This window comes from Mytilus trossulus, chromosome 12 (assembly GCF_036588685.1).
Source record: "Mytilus trossulus isolate FHL-02 chromosome 12, PNRI_Mtr1.1.1.hap1, whole genome shotgun sequence".
In the NCBI taxonomy this organism is placed as follows: Eukaryota; Metazoa; Mollusca; class Bivalvia; order Mytilida; family Mytilidae; genus Mytilus; species Mytilus trossulus.
The window spans coordinates 41,605,035-41,629,150 of NC_086384.1; the positions used below are offsets into that span (position 1 = coordinate 41,605,035).

General features: G+C 31.8%; 2 protein-coding genes across 2 annotated transcripts; both read left to right on the top strand.

The window, feature by feature from the left end:
* The first annotated feature begins 5,672 nt into the window (after positions 1 to 5,672).
* LOC134693394 (uncharacterized) lies at positions 5,673 to 22,442 on the top strand. The gene is made up of 2 exons (XM_063554190.1): positions 5,673 to 5,733; positions 21,478 to 22,442. The coding sequence occupies exon 2, from the start codon at positions 21,584 to 21,586 to the stop codon at positions 22,283 to 22,285; it is 702 nt and encodes a 233-aa protein (XP_063410260.1). The 5' UTR covers positions 5,673 to 5,733; positions 21,478 to 21,583; the 3' UTR covers positions 22,286 to 22,442.
* Positions 7,651 to 18,828, top strand: LOC134692461 (uncharacterized). Its single transcript, XM_063552913.1, has 7 exons — positions 7,651 to 8,276; positions 10,047 to 10,121; positions 10,763 to 10,831; positions 11,492 to 11,563; positions 13,304 to 13,366; positions 15,477 to 17,482; positions 18,130 to 18,828. Exons 1-7 carry the CDS (start codon positions 7,913 to 7,915, stop codon positions 18,826 to 18,828), a joined length of 3,348 nt encoding a protein of 1,115 aa, XP_063408983.1. The 5' UTR covers positions 7,651 to 7,912.
* Positions 22,443 to 24,116: the final 1,674 nt, after the last annotated feature.

Genomic DNA, 24,116 nt, shown 5'->3' on the forward strand with positions numbered 1-24,116 from the left:
AGACGGAAACACAAGACCTTCTTTTAAGTGAATCACTGCTCCTAAATACTCTATTATTTGAGTCGAAATTAAACAAGATTTTTTCACATTGATTATCAATCCCAGATTTTTCAACAATTCTTGAGTGTACTGTAATTGTTTTGTCAGTTTTACTTTGCTGCTGTTTTTTAACATCCAATGGTCCAGGTACATAAATATGTGAATCATTTGTTTTCACAAAAACGCACCTACTACTGCCATCACTTTTGTGAAAATCCTTGGAGCCGATCGTAGACCGAATGGTTGAGCTCGGTATTGATACTTTTTTCCCAAAATGCTGAAGCGAAGAAATTTTCTGTAATGTTTGTGAATGGGGATATGGAAATATGCATCTTGCAAATCCAGTTTTACTGCCCAGTCCTTTATTTTCAGACTTTTTATAATTGATCGGAGGATATACAGCTATAAACGACAACCACATCAACTCACAAGAACATCAGCTCAGCCTCGAGGGATTTGTGATCCAATATCGCACGTGTTCTTGAGTATGAACAACAAAAGGGCATAAAAAACGTAGCCAAAAAATAAACAACACTGCCAAAGGAAATTGTAAACTCAGTTTAAGTACCTTTAGGCATTTTATACTGCATTCGTTCTATAAGAGCAGTCAAAATGCATTGACTGTATATTTCAATGTCATATACAGTCACTGACCCGATAGCACTTTTCCTCGTGAATATTCATATAAAAGTTGCCGAAACTATATTCAATTATTCATACGACCTCTTCAACCTGTTCTTGTTTCCAATGTACACAACGGAGACTGGAACGACTCAAACTTATTACTTCTACAATTTTTGGAAAAGCATATTCACTTGTCATTATGTTGTATGCTTATAGTTGATATTTTAGTCCATACTTATTCAAATTTGTTCACCAGCGATTGCGGTAATGTACATGTTCATCATGATGTATATTTCTCCGCCTGATACGAGGCCTTTCTAAAGGTGGCATTTTTTTCAAATATTTAAATCAAATAAATAACATTAACACATTAAACAGTATTAATTTAGATAATAATAGTGCATTCACTTGACATATAAACGATATAAGAATTCGCCCTGAAACGGGGGTACTAGTAATGTTATTATTGTTAATCGGTCAATACCTCTGTTAGTTGACTGATAGTACCGAAGCGTATAACCAGCCTAAAAGCCAGTGCACTAAAAAAAAGTAAGAAAAGAAAACCAAAATACCAATATAGAAATCTCAAAACAGAAAGTCTCTTCAAAAATGGCAATTTCAATTGCCTAAATAAATGTTTTATCCTGATTTTGAACATGCATTGCCTTACATAGAAATTGTTGGATTAAAACGGGTTTCGTGGTTACCTTACTCTCTCACTTGTATGACAGTTGCATAAATTCTATTATATTGACAACAATATGGGAGCAAAACAATAAGATGTGTTAGGTAAAAATGTGAAAAACAGTAAACATTGTGTTATTATTATGGTAGCTTAACTTATAATGTTATATTATATACTCATAATATTTGAATTGATAATTTTATAGTGGAGGCATGCAGTCAAAAAAGTATTATATTTAATATTAACAACTTGAATCCTTACTTTTTCAATGCTATATCAGACTCGGACTTCTCTTGAACTGAATTTTAATGTGCGTATTGTTATGCGTTTATCTTTCTACATTGGTTAGAGGTATAGGGGGAGGGTTGAGATCTCACAAACATGTTTAACCCCGCCGCATTTTTGCGCCTGTCCCAAGTCAGGAGCCTCTGGCCTTTGTTAGTCTTGTATTATTTTTATATTAGTTTCTTGTGTACAATTTGGAAATTAGTATGGCGTTCATTATCACTGAACTAGTATATATTTGTTTAGGGGCCAGCTGAAGGACGCCTCCGGGTGCGGGAATTTCTCGCTACATTGAAGACCTGTTGGTGACCTTCTGCTGTTGTTTTTTATTTGGTCGGGTTGTTGTCTCTTTGACACATTCCCCATTTCCATTCTCAATTTTATATGTTTGTTTTGTTTAATATCTATCGTTTTGTCATTAATATGTCTGTTTGTTTGTTTTGGTTTTGTTTTGGTTTGTTTAATTAGTAACAATTCTAATGTTTGGATTTTAAATTAATAAAATTATAATTCTTATTCTTATTTTATTCTTAATCACTATAGAAACAAACCAATATGTCAACAATGAACAACAAAATTATATGTAGACACTCTATAAACAAAGCACATAAGCAAATATCAAAATGTGTGAACAATCTAAGGTTAAAATGTGAATAACAATTATTTATTTTATTCTTTCTTGTTTTGTATTATATAAGTAATGAAGCACTGGATATTGGATATCGGTTAACTACTGCAGATAATTTTCGATATTACATATTTTTTTATAAGAATTATTTCCCTTGGCTACAATTTGGCGGGATAAATGATTGATTTTCTTATTTGGCTGATCACATTGAAAATGCCGAAAAATAATTCTATTAAACGATCCTTTGTATATCATAGTGATGTATCAAACACGACTTTGATAAACTAAAATAATTCAGAAATCAGCTTTTATAAGTCCAGCAGTCAGTTTAATGGGACTGTGATTTTACAATGAGGAACAACAAAAGAACTGTTCCTTTGCTTTTGTGTGCTTTTGCTGAACATATACTCGGGTGTCATAGATGGATATCCTATATCTTTTGTTTGTCTACTATTACAAGTTGAACTTGACCGATTTATGAAGGAATATATGCACCTAGACCTCCAACATAGCGACAATACGGAAATAATTCTTTCTCAAATTATTTACATTAATGTATGATAATATTAGTCTTGGTAATGGTCGAAGTAGCCTTGTGACAGATTTTAGAACCGCTTAAAACAGTTTTATATCGCTAATTAAAGGATTTTAGACAATAAATAATACAACTCTACATCAAATGGCATAGACAACTGTTAGTCACCTTACAACCTTCCACAATGAACAAAACTTATAACGCATACTACGCTATAAAAGACCCCGAAATGACCATTGTAAAACAATTCAAACAAGACAAATAACGGTCTGATTTATATACAAAACACTAGCAGGCTCCTGTATGACTTTGGACAGGCAAATACAGAAAGCAGTGCGGTTAAAAATATTTGCAGGCACCAACCCTCTCCTAACCAGGGACAGTGGTGTAACGCTGCAACCTAAGAACAAACGATCATTTAAGAAGGAGAGGGGTTTATATATATCTGCGAAAACTAATATAACAAAAGCTAACACAGCAACTTAATGAAACGGCTATATAGTATGTCCACATGCACACTATAAGAAAAATCTTATAAAACTTAAAGTAAAAATATATAAGACCAATCAAAAGTTGTACATGTTGTAAGGAAAGGGAGGTAACTCTAAATTATTTAAAATATTGCGAATTTGTATTCAGCGCCCGGTGTGGGATTTTCTCGCTGTATTGAAGACCCATTGGTGGTCTTCAGCTGTTTTCTGCTCTTTTGGTCGGGTTGTGGTCTCGTTGACGCATACCCCATTCCCATTTTCAATTTTACCCCATATGTGGAAATGTTAAAGAGAAAGAAAACAAATCGATTGCCGCTCTACTTTCACTGCATAAGTTAAAAAGCCTACGAGTACACGTACTTGAAGATAAAATTGAGAATGGAAATGGGGAAGGTGTCAAAGAGACAATAACCCGACCATAGAAAAAAACAACAGCAGAAGGTCACCAACAGGTCTTCAATGCAGCGAGAAATTCCCGCACCCGGAAGCATCCTTCAGCTGGCCCATAAACAAATATATACTAGTTCAGTGGTAATGAACGCCATACTAATTTCCAAATTGTACACAAGAAACTAAAATTAAAATAATACAAGACTAAAAAAGGCCAGAGGCGCCTGACTTGGGACAGGCGCAAAAATGCGGCGGGGTTAAACTTGTTTGTGAGATCTCAACCCTCCCCCTATACCTCTAACCAATGTAGAAAAGTAAACGCATAACAATACGCACATCAAAATTCAGTTCAAGAGAAGTCCGAGTCTGATGTCAGAAGATGTAACCAAAGAAAATAAACAAAAAGACAATAATACATAAATAACAACAGACTACTAGCAGTTAACTGACATGCCAGCTCCAGACTTCAATTAAACTGACTGAAAGATTATGATGTCATCATATGAACATCAGGCATAATCCTTCTCGTTAGGGGTTTAGTATACCATCCTAACATATATGAGAAGAACATAGACCGTGTCATGCCAACATTTGGACTTTGAATAAATGTGTTTAGTTCCGATGCAAAGACCCTATAAGTGAATCAATATCAACGCCAAAATATGCAATCTTTAATGATCTGACAACAGTATCGTAACTATATCTCTTCTTAATAAGTTTATTCAAAGGTTTTGTTAGTTTCTGAGGTGAATACTGACACCTTTGTGCTTTATAAAGAATATTTCCATAAAAAATTGGATGTGAGAAAAACCTGATGTATTTTAAACGACAAAGGAGAGTTCAAAAGAATTGAACAGTTCTGTAGGAGTTGCTAGATAACAAATTCAATATTCTTTGTACACCTTTCAGTCACGAAACAGTTGCTTTTTAGAATTTGTTTGCCAAAATAGAAACCATGCGTGCGTCTTTTTTAGTCAGCTTCGAGATGTAAAAAACACTTATATTTCCCGATAAAATAACTTTGATATGACACTCTAGTTTTGATTTGTAAAATAAGAAATTCCATGTACAAGCACGTGGCATCAAAATTGATATGCATATGAGCTCGGAAAAGAAAGCAAATGAAACATCAAAAATTTTCAACTAAGCATTTGATTTAAGAAATAACATATCCAAATTCAATATTGAGTGTGTCGAACCTACTAACTATAGGACTTTTTAAACATTTTTCTTAATGCACTCTCTTTTCAAGACCGTATTTTCAAATACGAACAAATATTCTTAATTATAACAATGCCTTGAGAAAATTCTGAGAATTTTATGTTTTGTCTTGTGTACTATTATTTGTATTTTGTCTTTTTCATTTTAGTTATGGCGTTGCCAGTTTATTTTCGATGTATGAGTTTGACTGTCCCTCTGGAATATATCGCCCCTCTTTTATGGGAGTATTGCCTACCTCCAGCAAAGTGCAAGTTTTTTAAATAAAAGAGTGATGTTGAGGCTTAAAAATTCAACATTTAATTCTGCAAATTTGAGAAAAGGTAAAATACTGTAATAATTTCATTCAAGGACAAAATTTCCCCAAGTTATAACTTATATATGATCAATTTAAAGATATTTATAATAATTATGATTAATAAGGACTGATATCACTGACATACGGGTCACTTATAATAAGACAAACAAAAACCTTTAACAATTTCTTCTGTTATTGTATATAAATATATTTATGCATTGCATTTCAAATCTTTTCATTAAAGCGACAAGAGAAATAAATTAAAAATCCTAATATTGTTACTTAAACCTCAAATATGTACCTAGTTTAGGGTTAATGAAAGTCTTGATTTAAATGTTCTGTGTAAAGTTTATAGCGCTTTATCAAATAACATTGAAAGTTACTAAATGGCGGCTTTGTTCATTTTCAATATAAAAAATTCACGATATTGTCCGTTTAAAAAGAAATTATTTTTCACTTTTCTTTAATTTAAACACGGGCTTTGTTACAGTCATGAGCCTTACTTGAATTTTCATAAATATCTGCCAACATGAGATGAGGGTAGGTTTTTTTATGACTTTTTAAAAAATGTATGTAAAACATTTATTCTATAATGTAATATATTTTTTTTCTATTTTAGAGAATAATAAATATTCAAATTTGCAAGAGAGGCAAACGGGAACATGTTCCTAGTAAAACAAACTTCGCAATCAATATGTTCAACGATTTTCAATGACTTTATAAATTAAATATTTCAGTTTCATACCGGAAAATCTATTCAAACAATAACAACAAATTGAGACAAGGGGACCTGTTGTCTTTTTACTTTGTTAGTTTTCCGGTAATGTTTTTATAGAGTTCGAAAATTATGATGTTGATTGAATACTGTAAAACCATCTTTAAGTATTGCTTTTATATGTACTCTCAGGGGCGGACCAAGCCATTTTAAAATGGGGGTTCCCAACCCAGAGTAAAAGGGGGTGGGGTTTAATTACTTTTAGTATCAACAAATTATAACATACATGAATATATAAATATAACGAAACAGTGACGAACAGTTTAGGCGTTACATCCTGCTGATACTTAAATTTTATCATGGCACAAGTCGTGTTTTTCTCAAACTGGTTGTAGCGTCATTGCTACCAATTCAATAAATGAGTTCAAACTGGTATTCGAGTCTTTGAAACATGACTTATTTATCATTGTATATTGTAATTGAACTGTCAGTACTAATACTTTGTATATATAATGAAACGTCGCACGCTACTGGTGTTACTTTGGTGAAATCGCGGACAAGACACATTCATCTTGTTAATTTTTAAACATAAACAATGATATTATGAAGTGTTGTATATCGTTTGAAAGCTTTTAAACTCTTCTTTCAGGATATTACAATTTTGTATATATAACAGACCATTTTCATTCATAAAAACTCAATAAAACCTTTATTTTGCAATATTATTTCCTTGTCCCGCGTTACACTTTTAGTTTTGTGAAATTCTGAATACCGTAAAAAACATATAATCTTTTTTACCAAACGATATAAAAGTTTGTCTAGAACAAGCAATTTATAAGTGGGCGATGAAGTACTGTCAATTTTTCTCTCTCGAAAAGACGGAAATATAAGAAAAAGGGATCAAGATGATACAAATTATGTGTCCCATGCAAAAAAGGTTGCCGTAATTTTTTTTAAATTGTCCCAAAAAGGGAATTCCAGAGCAATCCCCATGTCGAAAGTAAATAATTCTTATACTAGTAATTTGTACAAAGATCACACTTTCACCTCATGCAATAATCAGGAAATTTTAAAACAAATTCTTTTTATTCGAGTTGATTAGCAATGTCCGACATTTTGTCCCCTTCAAACCAAATTAAACGTAGGGTTACGTTTGCTGTGTTCTCATGATGTTTATATAATACAGTGCCATACGCTACATATTTTTTTTTATAATGGATAAAAGTACAAACAGTTATCTCTATTTTGGTATTAAATTCCCATAGATTAAATCTAATATACAAAATATCAGATAAAACTAAAATGTCCGATACAATGTCCCCACACACGATTTTGACGTTATTTTTAAATGGCTGTCTATGAGAAAACCATGCAAAATATGAAAATAATTATGAAAGGTATTTTGGAGATTGTAGTGCATTTTGGGTTTTTTATAAAGTATTTGGTACATCTAAAAGACCTGTGGTTGAAAATTTACATTTTCCCTCAAATTCAGTAAATTATGGGTTATTCTATTTTTGGTCCTAAATTTGCTTAAAATGGTGTTAAAATCTATACATTTCTTGATTTGTTTAAAAAGTAATTCAAAATAAATATTTTTATTTTTTCTTTTTTAATCATAAAGTTAAGATGTTGTTCTAAAATATTATGCAAAAGGATTCTTCTATTCTCCCTCTGTATTTTCTGTATATTAATTTAAAAAAATGTTTTTTATAAAAATTGAATAAAAACTTGTACTTCAGATGGTTATAAAACCTCAAAAGTCACTCATTTTTTAATAAAATTTTGTATAGTGTTATATTTTAATATACACTAAATGTATGTAATTGGAATTCAGTTGCAAAATAATAATAGCTGAGTAAAAAAAAAAGAGTGATAAGGTAAAAACAATCAACAGTTAATTATCTCCCCTTGTTCCCAAGGAAGGAACTCTTCATATTAGAGATAGATTAAGTATTAAATAACATTAGGAGGGAAACTACTTCAAACAACAAAGATGACAGAATGATGACAGGACAGTTTAACCAATGTGCATTTGATGAAAATTGTAAAGAGACAGAGTTGTTTTCACTAAAAGAATGTAACAAAGACACCATAAGTCATTTAAGATTTTTCAAATGTGGGACAGACATGAATATTCCAGAATCACTTCGTGCTGGGTTGGGTCTCAGACTTTCAAATGTGATCGACAAATATATATGCAACCAACACCGACAACAGTATGGACTGCAGTGGAAGAGAAAGAAAAGAACTTGCTGCCATCCATTGCATGACATTGCAAAATCAGCTAAAGTGGCCAGAGGCATCAATCTCACGCAAAGCAGGGAAATTTGGCTCAAGTTAAACTTGAACATAGCAGTTGGTTCTGGTAAGAAAAATAATGATATGTTTATAAATATAAAAATGGCAAGATACTCGTCTTCCTTGGAATATATAAATAAATCCTGCTTATTGAAGATCCTGCCCCCCCCCCTTTCTCAAAAAAGAACAACATCAATTCATAACAAAAAAGACTGTACAGCGACAGGCCAACACTAACTCAGTAACTGATACAAATGGCAACTTTTATAGCTTGAATGTTTTATTTTTATAAACTGAATGCAATGTTTATTTATCCCTACAATAACTAGTCCGAGATTACTTTGACGTCCAACGGCTGTTTTGCCAGACAAGCTGGGGCCGGGGTCCAACGGCCCAAGCTTGTCTGGCAAAATAGCCGTTGGATGTCAGAGTAATCTCCACTATACAATAACATGTATATGACAAAATGGAATATTTATAGATTATTACATGGCAAAAGCCCTCGGTTCGATATGGGAGTCTCGGGCTGATAATAGGGCCGATATGGAAAATGCCATGTAATAATCTATTTATCACATATTTAGCAATTGAAAATTAAACGAGCTAAAGAGTAAACATGGTAAACATTGAATAAAGAGTGTTTATTTGTTTATTTTATTTCTGTCATTTGTTTTTGTATGTTCGTTCTTCATTCTTTATTTGTCACATTTTCAAGATTCCTCAATAATTTCCGTAACCACATCTGGTCCTTTCCGACAATGAACGAAGACTTATTGTTACTAGCAAAGACGTCATTATATAGAACGTCGCTCAAAAAATAAAAGAATTATTTATTTCGTTTGAACGCTGATATTTTTTTGTAAACAGCATAGGGTAATATTTAAACATTGAGTAAGTCTCACAGATTGTACATGACTCTTCAAACAGAAAATTGAGGGCTTTTGCACGAGAGGGCCAATATTGATTTTGCACGCGAGGGCAGATATGGCTCTCCCATTGGAATAGCAGAGGAAGCCCATATTGGCCCTGGTTCAGGCCGGTTATTTGCCCCGGGCATCAATATGGCTAGGGCAATTATGTGGTTATTACATATGCAAAACTCTATGTATTTGTAACAAATATGTGATAAAGTTGAGTTATTGCCTCCTGACCTACATTTCTACACTTTTGTGTGTCCAACATAAGGACACACTAAGGGTTAAGCACTGTTTTAAGTCCAGATATGAGGTATTGTTGGTTACATGTATAAAAATTTCCATATTTGGTACATGTATATATTTATAAAATAATAAAGTCATTTAAAAATTTTACATAAACATTTACATTGTACATGTGTAAATAAAGGGATATGGAGGAAATGTACATGGGACAATGTACATTTTGTATATATATATTGCATATAGAAAGAACAATGTATCCTTTTTATGCCTACATGATATTCACTTAAAACATTCAGAACAGCACTAAAGTGGCCCCTGTTAGGCAGTAAAAGAATGTACATGTACTGAAGAAAGGACATATTGTAGGCTACTGAATCAGAGATTTATAATATGGACTCTCTAGTAGATCATACTTACATGTTGTACCTTGACCTTTTCAGATTCATCATGATCATAAAAGTTAAGAAAGTTTTGTGCTATTTGTTATTTATGTACATGTATGTACTCTTAAATCAGTCTATTGTATGCAATCTTCACTAATATAATTATCAATTGAACTTTCATTAATAATATGAAAAACATCAAAGTGGTACATGCATGACATGAACAATATATGTTCCACATTATGTCTGTTGGTAATTTATAAATGCAACAATGTTCATTTTTTTTATTTACAGGTGTCTGTCGCAGATGTATTGAGTCTCACAAGAATGAGTTACAGATAGGAACACATATGAAAGAAGAACTAAGAGGTACATCTAGCTGTAAAAATGATATAAATTGCATTATGACATTGACATTATCAATTGTTGTTACATGTCTACAAAGATGAATTTTCAGTTTGATGAATTAGTACCATAAGAACCATGTTTAAGTTTGGTTAAAAAATTTAAAAGTGATACATAGATCATGCAGAGTTTCAGATTTTTTCCAGCTAATCAGGTTATAGTTTTTGGTTTAAATCAAATTTAAGTCCCATTAAACTGGAAACTAAAGCACATCACAAAAATGAATACCATTAATGGAAAACTTTACTTTCAAATAGGTTTATACATTGTAACACCCCCTCAACACTGTTCTAGGGAGTATATAAATCATCCTGTCTTTTTGTCTGTTCATATGTCTAGAAAGCAGAATTTATCATTAGATATACTGATACTGATAATTCTTTACACACTCTGTACTTGAAGATAATACTGTGGGACTATCCAATATATTTCAAGGGAGATAATGGAAATGACCAATATCAAGTTTAAAGTGTGACATTGCATCCTTATCTGAGTTAACTCACATTTGTAGTTTTTATTGATAACCATAATTAACATGATTGTAATTATATGTATACTGTGAATTTAGAATTACTAAAATCTATATTTTTTTTTATAAATTTTAGAAATATGCAGTTTTCTTGAAAATGCAACAGACAGGATTGATACAGTTGAAAATGTAACTGGTACAATAGGTATTTATCAATATATATAAAAACATACATGTATTTACATGTTAATACAATATATGAATTCAAAACAACAAAACAAAAATAAACATGTGAATAATCAACTGATAAAATTATGATTGTATATGTGCCCTAGCTGCTTGAAATTCGGTTGTGTCAGACACTAAAAGCTACATTATGACCAAAAAGATCTCTACTTCAAAAGTTTATTGCAACCGTTTAATGTGCATTGCTTGATAACATCAGCACAATAGATAGCAGACCTTTTGAAGACATGAAAAATCAAAAGTAAAAAAATAGGCATCTCTGTTTCTCATGTCTTATGTCATGTCATGGCATATGTCATGTATGTTATGTCACATGTCATGAAATATGCCATGTCACATGTCATGTTATGTGTCAGGTCACATGTCATGAAATATGTCATGTCATATAACATGTCATAATGTTATATGCCATGCCATAATATATCACTTATCATGTCATATGTCATGTCATATTATCCATGTGTGAATATCTCACAATTCTAGTTAAATTTAACTGTATGAGGGTTATTTTGAATAGCCCTAAAATAATAATTTTCATATTTCATACTTCATTATCTAAAAAGGAGTGACATAGACATAGACATACAATGCATAATATTTAGAATAATATTTTTTTTAGAGCTTGTGACTGGAAATGGTGAAAATGAAGAAGACAACAATTCTGAAGCTTGTTCTGCAATAAGTAATACAGGTATGATTTTTAAATGGTGTTTTTTAAACATTTAACACACAATGTTATAATTTAAGCTTTATGAAGACTTTTGAGAAGGAAATAATTAATACCAATAGTTGTTGGGATGTGAACTTGGCAATTGCAAATCTAGATTTAGATTTGGCTTTTGATCATGCTAATGTATTGAACATTTCTGCCATTTTCAGTTTATCTTTATTAGTCCCCTACCAACAAAGTTTAAGTGGACTTTAGGGTTTGCACTCTGTCCGTCTGTCTGGCAAATCAGCTTTCCACACTTTTTTGTCATGCTTGATGGTCTCTTGTTTGAATTGTTTTACTCTGGTCACTGACTATGGGGTATGCACTTTGCTCATTATTGAAGACAATTACAACCAAAACCAAGGAGATAATACAAACTCAAAAAACCAAAAGAAATTAACAACAACAATAAAAAATAAGAAATAAGAAATAACTCCACTGAAAAACAGGAGTGAAATTAGGTGTTCCGGAAGGCTGTACAGTGACCTATGGTTGTTAATTTCTATGTCATTTTGAATCTTGTGAAGAGCTATCCCTTTGGCAATCACACCACATCTTCTTTTTTGAAGATATTGGTTAGAAATTTGGTATATAATAATTAATATAACCATTACAAGTAGGAGATCAGGTGCTAGTTTAGTTCCCTTCTGATGATTTTTTGCTGAGTTGTGGCCCTTGAACTTAGAAATATCACATAAGTAATTTCTTTTCGGCCCTTTTTTCATCATGCTTGAAGGTAGACTTCACATTTGCCATATAGTTTAACCATGAAAAGTTATAGAAAAAGTTTGAATTGAGTTCCGGTCTGGTATATTTTTTTTGCAGAGTTATGGTCCTTGGACTGAAAAATTCACTCTGATGTTCTCAAATTGTTGGTTTTTCACATTTTGTTTTTTGATCTTTTTTAATTGCTTAAAAACATTGACTTGAAATTTGGCATGTAGTTAAACCTTGACAAGTTACAGGTCAAATGTGAATTGTGTTTCTGTATGATGATTCTTTGCAGAGTTATGGTCATCAGACATAGAAAATTAATGCAAGAAATAAATTTTCCACTCTTTTTTTTTCATACTTAATAGTTTTGATTTGATATTTGGTTTATGGTCAAACCATTACAAGTTATAGATCAAGTTTAAATTTTGTTCTGATTTGATGATATTTTTCAGATTTATATGATCATTGTACTTAGAAAATCACACAATGAATCAATTTTCTGCACTTTTTTTTTAGTCATGCTCGACTACCGTTATATTGATTTGATATATGGTATATTTAGTTTTTTTACATGTATCAAGTTCGAATTTTGTTTTCGGGAACAATGCATTTTAACTAAAAGGGAACTATACTTATTGCCATGCAATACTCTCAGAATGCAGATAGACTAAATTCCGTTAATGTAATAGATTTAAGGGTACTGTATTGTCATCAATAGGCAAAACTCTGAACTATTTTTAGAGTTTTATATGCCATAACATGACTTAATAAAAAAAACAATTGAAATTGCCTAGTCTATACACATGATACAATAACATGTATGAAAAAACCAGCAGCCAGATTTATATATAACAAAAAACAATCAACAAAAAAATACAAATAAGAAACACATCAAGTCCATTAAACATAAATTGTGGAAATAAATCCATCAAACAATGATCATTGTGATGTCATATATATAGCATTATTTATCAAAATCAGTATATTTTTTATTCTTTTTTACAGAATTTGCAGCTGATGGCAAACTTGAAGATATCATGATGGATACTGCAATGTCTATGGATTCAGGTATAATATCTGTTTACTAAAATTGCACTTTTTGTCTCTTTTTCATTTAAAAAAAACTATGCAATTTAGGTTTGTTTTTATTATACCCAACATACAAAGTTTTAGAGGGTAAATAGGAAGTACTCTGTCTATCTGTCCATATTTCCTGTAAGCACAAAACCTCAACAAAAGGATAGATACTGATGAAACTTTACACAGATGCAATAAACAATCTGAGGATGTCCATGAAGAAAATAATCCTGGTCAGAAATATTTCAAGGGAAATAATTAAACATACTTAGTTTAATATTACAATATGTGGCAACATATCTCATATGTGCAACTCATCCATAATGGCTTAATTCATATTTACACATTTGCAGTACACTACCTGAGAATGTGCACGAAAAAAAAAAATCCTGGTCTGAAATATTTAAGGGAGATAATTGAATGCACTTCTTTTAATATTGCAATATGTGGCAAGAGGTCTAAGTGTAACTTAAAAGCTTGATCAATATTGATGAAACTTTACACAGTTAAATTATACAGCCTGGGAATGGGCATGAAGGAAATAAACTCCTGTCTGAATTTTGTCAAGGGAGATAATTGAACTAATTTAGTTTATTAAATATGGGATGTAGGGATATCCTTCAGTGAGTTGATTCTCAGTTCTATGTTATACTCTCAGAATGCTAAATACTATTAACACAGGTGTGTGTACTCTTGTGACATTTGTTCTTGTCACTAGTCAAATTTTACCTCAATTTTGTCACCAATAAAAACATTCTGGCACTCATACCACATCTTATTTATAATATATATATGTACTATAATTATACCCACGCTTTAAAAAATTGGGGGTATACCTCTGTCTGTCAGTCAGTCCCTCCGTCCGTCCTTCCGTCCCATAAATATTTTTCGTTGCATTTTTTTGAGGAACTACATTACAAGGATTTCTGAAATTTGGTTTCAAGGTTTATATGAGGGAGCTATACTTCATTTTCAGATGCATCACTCAACAACATCCTGTTTACCGAAATTTTCTTCGCATTTTCTCAGAATGTACATATCACAGCTTTCTGAAATTTCGTTTTGAGGTTTATATTTATAAGTGAGCTATACTGTGTGATGCATTTTAAGATTCATCACACAACAACTTCCTGTTTACCGAAGACTTATATATTTTAACACATAATAGCAAAGTTGTAAATTTTCGTCACAATTTTCTCAGGAAGTACAGATCACATCTTTCTGAAATTTGGTTTCAAGGTTTATATGAGTGAGCTATACTGTGTGATGTGTTTTCAGATTCATCAATCAACAACTTCCTGTTTACTGAACACTTACATACATCTATTTTAACACATAATACCAAAGTTGTAAATTTTCGTCACATTTTTCTCAGGAACTCCAGATCACACCTTTCTGAAATTTATTATCAAGGTTTATATAAGGAAGCTATACCATGTGATGTGTGTTAAGATTCATCACTCAACAACTTCCTGTTTATCAAACACTTGCAAATTTTTACATATATACATGTAATAGCCAAGTTATAAATTTTCATTGCATTTTTCTCAGAAACTACATGTCAAGGCTTTCTGCAACTTGGTATCAAGGTTTAAATTAAAATTTTGCAAGCTTTACCCAGTGATAAGTTTTTAGATTCGACACTTAACAACTTCCTGTTTACCCTTTTCTTTTAGCGGGGGTATCATTAGTGAGCATATGCATTAGCTCACAGATTCACTTGTTTATAAAGCTATGTTTAACCATTATTACGTACACAGAAACGAAAACAAATCATTTTTCTATCCATCAAGGACCACAAAGAAGCAGCAAATTAAAGTAAAAATTGTACATATTAAACTTAACCTCAATTTTGTCATTAAAAATAATAAACAAAAAAAATAACATGAACCAAATAATTGCTTGATAGCTATAGGTTCTTAATTATCCTATTTACATATTATTTAATAATAGTGCCTATTGCTTTTGAGGCCACTACATTCAAGTTCAAGGTTAATGTTGTGATAAATAAATGAACTGAAATTTGTATAGAAATGATTTTCAGATGCAATGTACATGTATGTGTGAGAAATGAATTTCATAAAATCGTTTTATTTTTCAGAACCTGATTTGTTTTCATCACAGACAATATCACAGGCAACAGCAACATCAAGTTGGTCCAGAGATGAGAGGTCACAGAAAGAAATATTTAACTGGGCAATGGAAGTTATGTCTAATGGGCAGTACCCAACTCTTAAATCTCAAGCATCTATTAAATTTGAAGAGCTACAGTATTCTACTAAAATGTACTATATAAGGCAAGCACGTTCAGCATTTGAAATAGTGTGTGAAAACATTGCTCCATCCCAAGGTTTAGAACTGATGACACAAGTATGCCATAGCATGAAATTGAAGACCTCAGAATCAAAGCAAAAAGATGCATTAACTGAGACTATCATATCAGCTTACAACAAGGCAGAAGATCACACTACCAAAGTCCAGGTTTTGTCTTTGATTGTGGAGAAGTATTCAAAATCTGAACTGTTATCCTTCATTCAAGGATTGACTATATATAAAATTGATGCAGCAAGAAAATATGCAGCAACTCATGGACCAGGACAATATGTAACTCCACCAAAGATAACACGCATACGCTTGCCAAAACAGAAAATCCATCATTTCATTGAATTTATTTCTTCCCCATGCTACCTTCAAATTGTTGGATTTGGATCAAGACATCTAAAACTGTCATCAGGCTTGGTTGTTAAAGTACCAAAAGTAATAAGAACCATGATTGCATCACGACTCATCAATGCTTATACCAACTACTGCAAGGAGAACTCCATCATTCCACCATGTAGAGCAACTCAGTTCAAGATCATAAAAGCTTGTGCTGCCTCACAATTAAAATCCCTACATGGACTAGACAACTACATTAGTGATGGCATGGATAGTATTGATACTTTAAAGAAAGTGGTATCAACTCTTGGCACAAATGGTATGATAACAAGTAAAGTAGATGATCTGAATGAAAGTTTAGACACCTTAAAATTACATCTAAAGAATGAATTTCAAAATCACCTGTCATCAGAAAGTGATTGCAATGAACATTGCATTCACTTAGCATTATCAGAAAAGGGTTGTGAACATGTGCACACAACAACATGTCAACCTTGCAGTAGGATGTACCAAATTAAAGATGAACTTCAAAACCTCATGACCTCAAATTTCCCAGACATAAACTCAAAAGAAAAAGAGGAATTTGAACATGACATCTCAGTGTCAACAGAAAAAATTTGGGCATGGAGGGATCATTTAATCAGAACAGTGAATCAAGACTCCTGCAAAAAGGACCTACTTCAAAACCTACAATCACATGAAGTATTGATTATTGCTGATTGGGCCATGAAATATATTCCACAAACTTTCCGAGAAACTCAGAGTGAATGGTTTGGGAAACAAGGTATCAGTTGGCACATGATCTGTGCCCTTGTCAGAAAACCACAATCTGAGAATGATAGCAATGATGAAGATGATAAGAACTATGACATATATTCAATGGTACACATTGTAGAAGAACAAAAGCAGGGTTGGCACATAGTATCTCAGATTTTCAGTAGTGCATTTAAAATGCTGAAGTCCATTCATCCACACCTAAGAGATGTTTACATCAGGTCTGATAATGCTGGGTGTTACCATGCCTTACCATTGCTGTCTTATCTATGGAAATTTCGTAATGATTTGTCATTGAATGTAAAGCAATACAATTTCAGTGAAGCCCAGTCAGGCAAAGATCTATGTGACTCAAGGACAGGAACTTGTAGGCTTCATATGCTGAATTTCATAAATGAAGGTAATGACATCACCAATGGTATGGAGATGAAACAAGCTCTTGAAAGTCATGGAGGTATAAGAAATACATACATTTCCGTGGTGACAGTAGCATCTGAAACACAACCAGTTTTGTATGGACAGATAAAGAACCTACAGATTTCAAAATTCAACAATTTCAGCTTTGAAGATGAAGGCATGATAGCATACAAGGCTTATGGTATTGAAGGTGAACTTGTAAAAGCAACAGATATGACAAGAATATCCAACAAGTTGATGATATTTGATACTAATTTGGTAAGAATTTATTGCTCAATTTATAATACATTTGAAAATTAATATAATTAAAAGAATTGAAAATAAAGGGATATGGAGTATAAATGTACATGGGACAAAATCACACAATACATAGAAAAATGCAAATTGTCAATGAACAGGGCTTATATTCATGTTTTTCAACTTGACAGTTGCTAGAGGGTCTTTTAAAATGAATGTGCAACAGTAATTACAAAAATACTGATCATGATTCTACCACTTTTTGCCATGCTTACTCTATACATGTACAATGTATGCGATGATAATGTCACCAGTTCATATAAAAGATTAAAAAAATATATTTCTAAAAGCATGCTTCATTAATGGAGTAAGACCATATACATAATATACATAACTTATGTTGGTAATGAAAAATGTAAAATAACGATAATATACCTACACACATGTAGGATGTTGAAATTTAAGAGTTATGCACTGTTAATGATTTTGTTCAGTTTGATGGTCTAGTACAGAGATGAGTGTTTCATCTAAGGACAACTTTAAAATGAATTGCAAAAATCAATTAAAAGGGATGTATTATATGTTCTTAGTGTTATCAAAAAAAGAATACTCTTAAAGTTCTCATCATGATGTAAAAATTACTTATAGCATGTTAATATTTTTTACAGACAATTGGAGATCCAAAACAACCAGAAGAAAAACCAGCTTCCAAAAAAGCTATTAAGCAGAATTCTACTTTCCCATGCTTTGAACCAGATTGCCTTTTAGTATTCAAGAAAGAAGACCAATTAATAACACACATTTCCATTGGTAAACATGTATTTGACAATGAAAAAATTGATAATATTTCCGATACATGTAAAAGGCTATGGTATTCTAAATGTCAGGATATTAGATTTTTAAATAAACCTTTGATGTCTACTGTTGGGTCAGAACAAATGCAAGTTCAAACTAATAACAATTACATTCAGGCTCCTGGTTATGCATTGAAAAAGAGGAAAAAGGCAGTCAGATTTTCACCCAAAGTGAAGGAGTATTTGATTGTGTTATTCAATGTTGGGGAAGAGTCGGGGAAAAAACCTAGTCCATATACAGTTTCCAAACAAATGAGAAACGAGACAGATTTGCAAGGAGATAGAATATTCTCACCATCTGAGTGGCTTTCCCATCAGCAAATTAGAAGTTTCTTTGGAAACCTGTGCATGAAAAAACAGACAGTGGACAAATCTAAAGATAAATCTGTCAAGCTTGTCAAAATTGAAGATAACCAAGAAGATGATGAAGACCTTCAAAATGTTCTTAGCAGTTTAGAGGCAAATGAACACAATACTATTTTGTCTGAAATTGTTTCTGTATTGACTGTTTAGGTTATTGACCATACATGTACCTTTGAAATTGTTTTCATCATCATTGACCTGTTAATTGAGAATTATTTTAACAATTGATATGAGATATATTACATTGAAATTTAAGTAAACTCTTAGACTGTTCGGAAAAAAAACATTTTTGGAAGAGTTATGGAACTTTGGCCATACTATATTAATTATAATACAACCATGACACCTTGATTCTTATCAATTATGACAATAGTAATGAATACCTCTAAATATCATATATTTATGCATCCAAAGATAAACATAAGATACTAGATTGTACATCAATTTAAAAAGTTGTTTTAAATAAGTGAGTACAGTTTGATACATTAATCTTTTCTAGTTTTGTATTATGATATAAGGTTCAAAGAAAAAAAAAGAGTTTAAAACTTCCAAAAATGTAATGACAAGTCTTCATAACATACTGATAATTTTGTTGTAAAATGAACATTATTAATTGATACTGATTAATTTAATGTTTTACTCTCTTGTGTAACTTTATTACCCTTTAAATATAAATTTGACGATTTTTTTACACCTGTTTTTTCACCTCGTCCATTGATCAATGCAGATGATCCATCACAACTTTGGATCTAAATGTTCAGCATGTCAGACATTTATCAGACTATCTGCAAGTGTGTACTGTACTCACACAAATAATTGATTTTGTAATTGTAATTTTATCAACAGCAATAAAATGTGTTGCAAACGTCATTTTTTTTTTACCAATCAGATACACACTTTATGTCCGCAAAACTTTGATTTTTTTAATATGTTAAATTTAAAAAAGAATTTTTTTGGTCAATATTTTATAAAGCTGACTTCAATTTAATCATATAACACTTTGTTAAGACTTAATAACCTTTCAGAGTCTGTCAGAAAGGCAAAAAAAAAATATTACCGTGGCCAGTTCAAGCCTCCCCTTATGTTTAGCTAAGCTTCTCATTATTTTTCCATTAACTAAATCTTTTTAACTTAAAAGTACCTTCTTTTAAACATGTTTGAGTTTGGAATCTGTTTAATTCAGCTCTTAATTTAAAATGCATTATTGTTTAGGTATATATATCAGAATTTTCACTATGTATTGTCAAAATGCCTAAAAAAGGGGGGGGGGGCTTTTGCTTATATCATAATTTCTCTAAAATTAATTTGCAACAAAATTCCATTCATTACAGTTTAAATCTTTAGAAATGGAATGCTTATGAAAAAAAAATAGATCATTTAAAGCGTTTTTTGGGACACAGTGCCTGTTTTTGTGTTTTTAGCTAAAAAAGTCATATTTATTAACAATTATGCATTTTCCTCGCCTGTCTTTTTTCTTTATACTATTATGTTTTATGAAATTGTGCTATTTATACTTCATAAACATGCTTTGGGTGTTATAAATGTATTTAAACTTCCAGAAGTGTTATTGTATTTTTTTTAATTAAAGAAATCAATGAAATAGGTGCATTTGATGAAGTGGATCTGTTAATGAGCTTGGTAAAATCCATTGTCCATCCCGTTACCATGGTAACCATTGACCTAGGGACATCAAACTATCATGACTTTCATATGAGGTCAACTTGATCATTTAAGCAAAGTTTCATCAAAATCTAACAACCTTGCATGGATAGCCATCTGCATGGTTTTCTCATAGACAGCCATTTAATAAAATATGCTTCCAACGTTCCGTCAAATTGTCATGATTGCAGTTTTCACAGACGATTTGGAATACGACTATTTTATTTTGTTGCTTAATAAGAAAACTTTAAAATTAACTTTTTATTTTGAAGCTCTACCGATTCACAAAGAAGGCCGGGTGGGGAGACTCGGAGATTTCCTGGCGGAACTGAAGTGTTTGCCGGACTATAATAGTCGGATCCGCTAGAATACAAATTAATAGAAAAAAACAGCTATAATAATCGTTCCCGCTAATTCCCTTGCATATATTCAAGTTGTGCAGAACTGCCATGCTAGATATGCCGCAGTCCCTTTGCCTTGACATTATGGAGTGCAAAAATGAATGCATTTGCAATGCAAAGTGTATCCATAAAAACAGAAATCGATTGCCCGTATACTTAAAATGTATAATTTAATGGTTTTAATTCAACTTACTTTTTTTATTTTTTATTTGTTAATTAAACTAAAGCTTAACATCTTTTATCTTAGAATAAAATTCCTTCTTAGGAAAAAAATCAATCCTTTATAATTTATTGTAAAAAGCCATCTGAACAACATGCATTCTAATATTTTTATTTTGTCTTACGTCTTTGAGTGTGTAACGTTAGGTGACACCAGTATCGTGCGACGTTTCATAGTATTTTTTTATTTTTATTTTTGTCGATCTGTTGAGCTGAGCCTTGTTTTGATTCATTTTCACAGTTTGGTCTTATGTTTGCTGATACATAACATTGTCGAGTTGGGGAATGGTTGAGCTTGCAAATCTGCTAAAGCCCACCACAAATGGTATTTATACGACTGCAGAAAGCCCAGGGATTTTTTGTAGCACCGAAAGCTTCGTTGAACATATCTATAATAATATATGTAGGTGTTTTTCTATGTTCGTAAATTGGCCGATAGCTTTTCATCAGTATATTAATCCTACTTACAGTCAATGATATGTCTTGCTTGAAAATTTATTTGTTTATTTGTCATTTACAGGTACCAACGAACCGTTAATTGTCTGGGTTCCTGTCACAAAATTATCGAGCTTTTACTTGAAGTGAAGCTTCCGAAAAGTATTAACTAGGAAACCAGGCTATTTACAATGCCACAATCAATGAATAAAAAGGTGCGTTTGGATTTAAGACTAGCAGCACCAGCTAGGAAAGACTCTTTTCGAGGAAACATCTTCGATCTTTGTGCCGAGACAAGAAAGAGAGCCTTGCGAATGAACGAAGGACAGGACAATCGTTTGCACGAAAAGCGAAATATCATAGAAAGACATAAACGTGAAAAGTATATAAAAGATGTCAAAGAAATTAGAAAAATAGACACATCAGTGAAAAATTTATTCATCTACAAACAAGCTCTCGAAAATTACAAATATGACAAACTAGTGATCGTTAAACATGGTTTTCTGAACGATATTAGGCCTGAAAGAAAAAGAATGAACACTGAAACTAAATTTCTGCATTCTGGATTTTCCGTGAATTTATTGAAACCGGAAATAGATATTTTATCAGAAGAACTTGATCCAAGAAATATTCGGATGCATAAAATGCATCAACAGTATGTGATATCAAAAGCGCGAAGTGATATATCACTAAGTAGGACTGGAACTTTTTCTGCTTTAATTAGAGATTACAAACACCGAAGTGTAGAAGCAATAGAATTCCCAAACCATAACTTTAAAGCCCATCAGCATAAAACAGTTTACAAACACAAAAATGTAGAAGCAAAAGATTTCCCCACGGTCGAACTACAAAAGTCATCAAATGTATTAAAACTTCCAAAGATACAGAAATAAATGAAATAAGTAAATGTGTTTCAGTGAGCGGAAATAAAACGGTGATTTCATTATTTGTAGAAAACTGAGATACAGTATGTAAAAATATATATCTTCAATAATGCAAATATTAACTGACGATTTATTGCAATATTAAAACAAACAAATGAGATAACAAGAGAGAGAGAGAGAGAGAGAGAGAGAGAGAGAGAGAGAGAGAGAGAGAGAGAGAGAAAGATAACAGGTGAAACGAAGCGACGGTTACGTGTGTGTGCATTTTTACTTATATATATTTAGCAATCACTTTTATTAGAAACATCTTTGTATTTAAAATAAAATAAAACAACTAAATAGTTCTTGATGTTATTCGTTCGTTGATATTTGAGATAAAAGGAGGCCTTTACCTCATTACCATTTATACCCTTGTGTACCCTTTTATATTACCACAAGTCAAACTTATACCACATTTGTAGGCCTCTTTTCAGTGATATTCAGATAGAAATTCCCCTCAAATTGGTCACTTAGGCTTAAACTTCATGTGCGTTTTAACTTTTGATTTATTTTGATGGTGTGTGCGATTTAAACAATAAAGCGTTGTTCTTTCGCTTTGGTTTGTCAAGTGCATGCAATAATTTTCTGTCGTTTATAAATAAACAATATCCCATTATTTATGTATTTATCAAAAGAGCAAATCAAAGACGATATTGTGATTTAATATCAATGATACCACAAATGACTTTTTGTCAATGAAGTGTTTAGAATATACATTCGATTTATTTCTCAATTGGAATTTCATCGAAGTGTTGGATTTTTCTTAAATACAATTTAAGGAGTCAAATAATGGCTCTTGTACTCTAGCGGCTCAGTCAAAACAATGACTCTTTTGATCCCTGTACCTAGTGTCAGCCATCTTTAATTAAGTGACCATTTTGAATGGGGTTTTTTCGTGGCTCCATATCTCAATTTTGTTTATACCCTTTTATCTTTCATTGTGCCAACTTTCATGCTGTAACCATACAGCAGTGATCAATTATTCTTATACCCGCTTAATTGACTGTTATAATAAATCCCCCTTACAGAATATTTATTCGAGAGTGTAATAGAACTTAAGTAAAATTGTGTGTTTGAGGGACCATACAATCTATGTGACATATGTAACATTATTACAGACTGTATGGGGATCTTGAAATAGGGGGTCGTCCTGAATATGCATGAAATATTTGCCACTGGACATTAAGCAACCAAAAATCAATGAAATAGGGGGAGGGGGTCTTCATTTCTTTACTCCTTGATATGTTGAGGCATTTTTTTTTTTATATCTTTCTAAAAAATACGCATAGTCTGAAAAATGCTCATGTAAATTATTTTACGATTATCTTTATTTGTCATTATTTTATTTCCTTTTTTTTTTTTGCAGACAGCTTATTTTTCGAATTAGTATTTTATTAACTTATTCAATTATTTTCCATAGTTAATCTTCATTCTTTATTAAAATCAGCTTTATCTCTCATCTATTTTTTGTGGTCATTATTTTTTATTCTGTAAGCCCTCCAATTTTCTAAAGTAACAATTGTCATTATTGTCAAATATTCAGTGGTTGTTTTATATGCCACTTTTAAAAAAAAATCGATGCCATTGAGAGCTAACCATATTGTGTAGATGTCGTTTGATGAAAACTTGTATATAAAAAAAAGAAAGATATGGTATGATTGCCAATAAGACAACTGTCCACAAGAGACCAAAATGACAGACATTAACAACTATAGGTCACCGTACGCTGACATCAAAAGGATTTCATTTCTCTATTTGTGTTGGAATTCCTTATCATTAAAGAAGACCGCACACTTCCTTT

Excerpts from the sequence above, each read along its gene's own strand:
- LOC134693394 (XM_063554190.1), top strand. The coding sequence starts at position 21,584 with ATGCCACAATCAATGAATAAAAAGGTGCGTTTGGATTTAAGACTAGCA.
- LOC134692461 (XM_063552913.1), top strand. The coding sequence starts at position 7,913 with ATGATGACAGGACAGTTTAACCAATGTGCATTTGATGAAAATTGTAAA. Across the intron at positions 8,277-10,046 it reads GAACATAGCAGTTGGTTCTG|GTGTCTGTCGCAGATGTATT; the intron begins GTAAGAAAAATA and ends TTTTATTTACAG. Across the intron at positions 17,483-18,129 it reads TGATATTTGATACTAATTTG|ACAATTGGAGATCCAAAACA; the intron begins GTAAGAATTTAT and ends TATTTTTTACAG.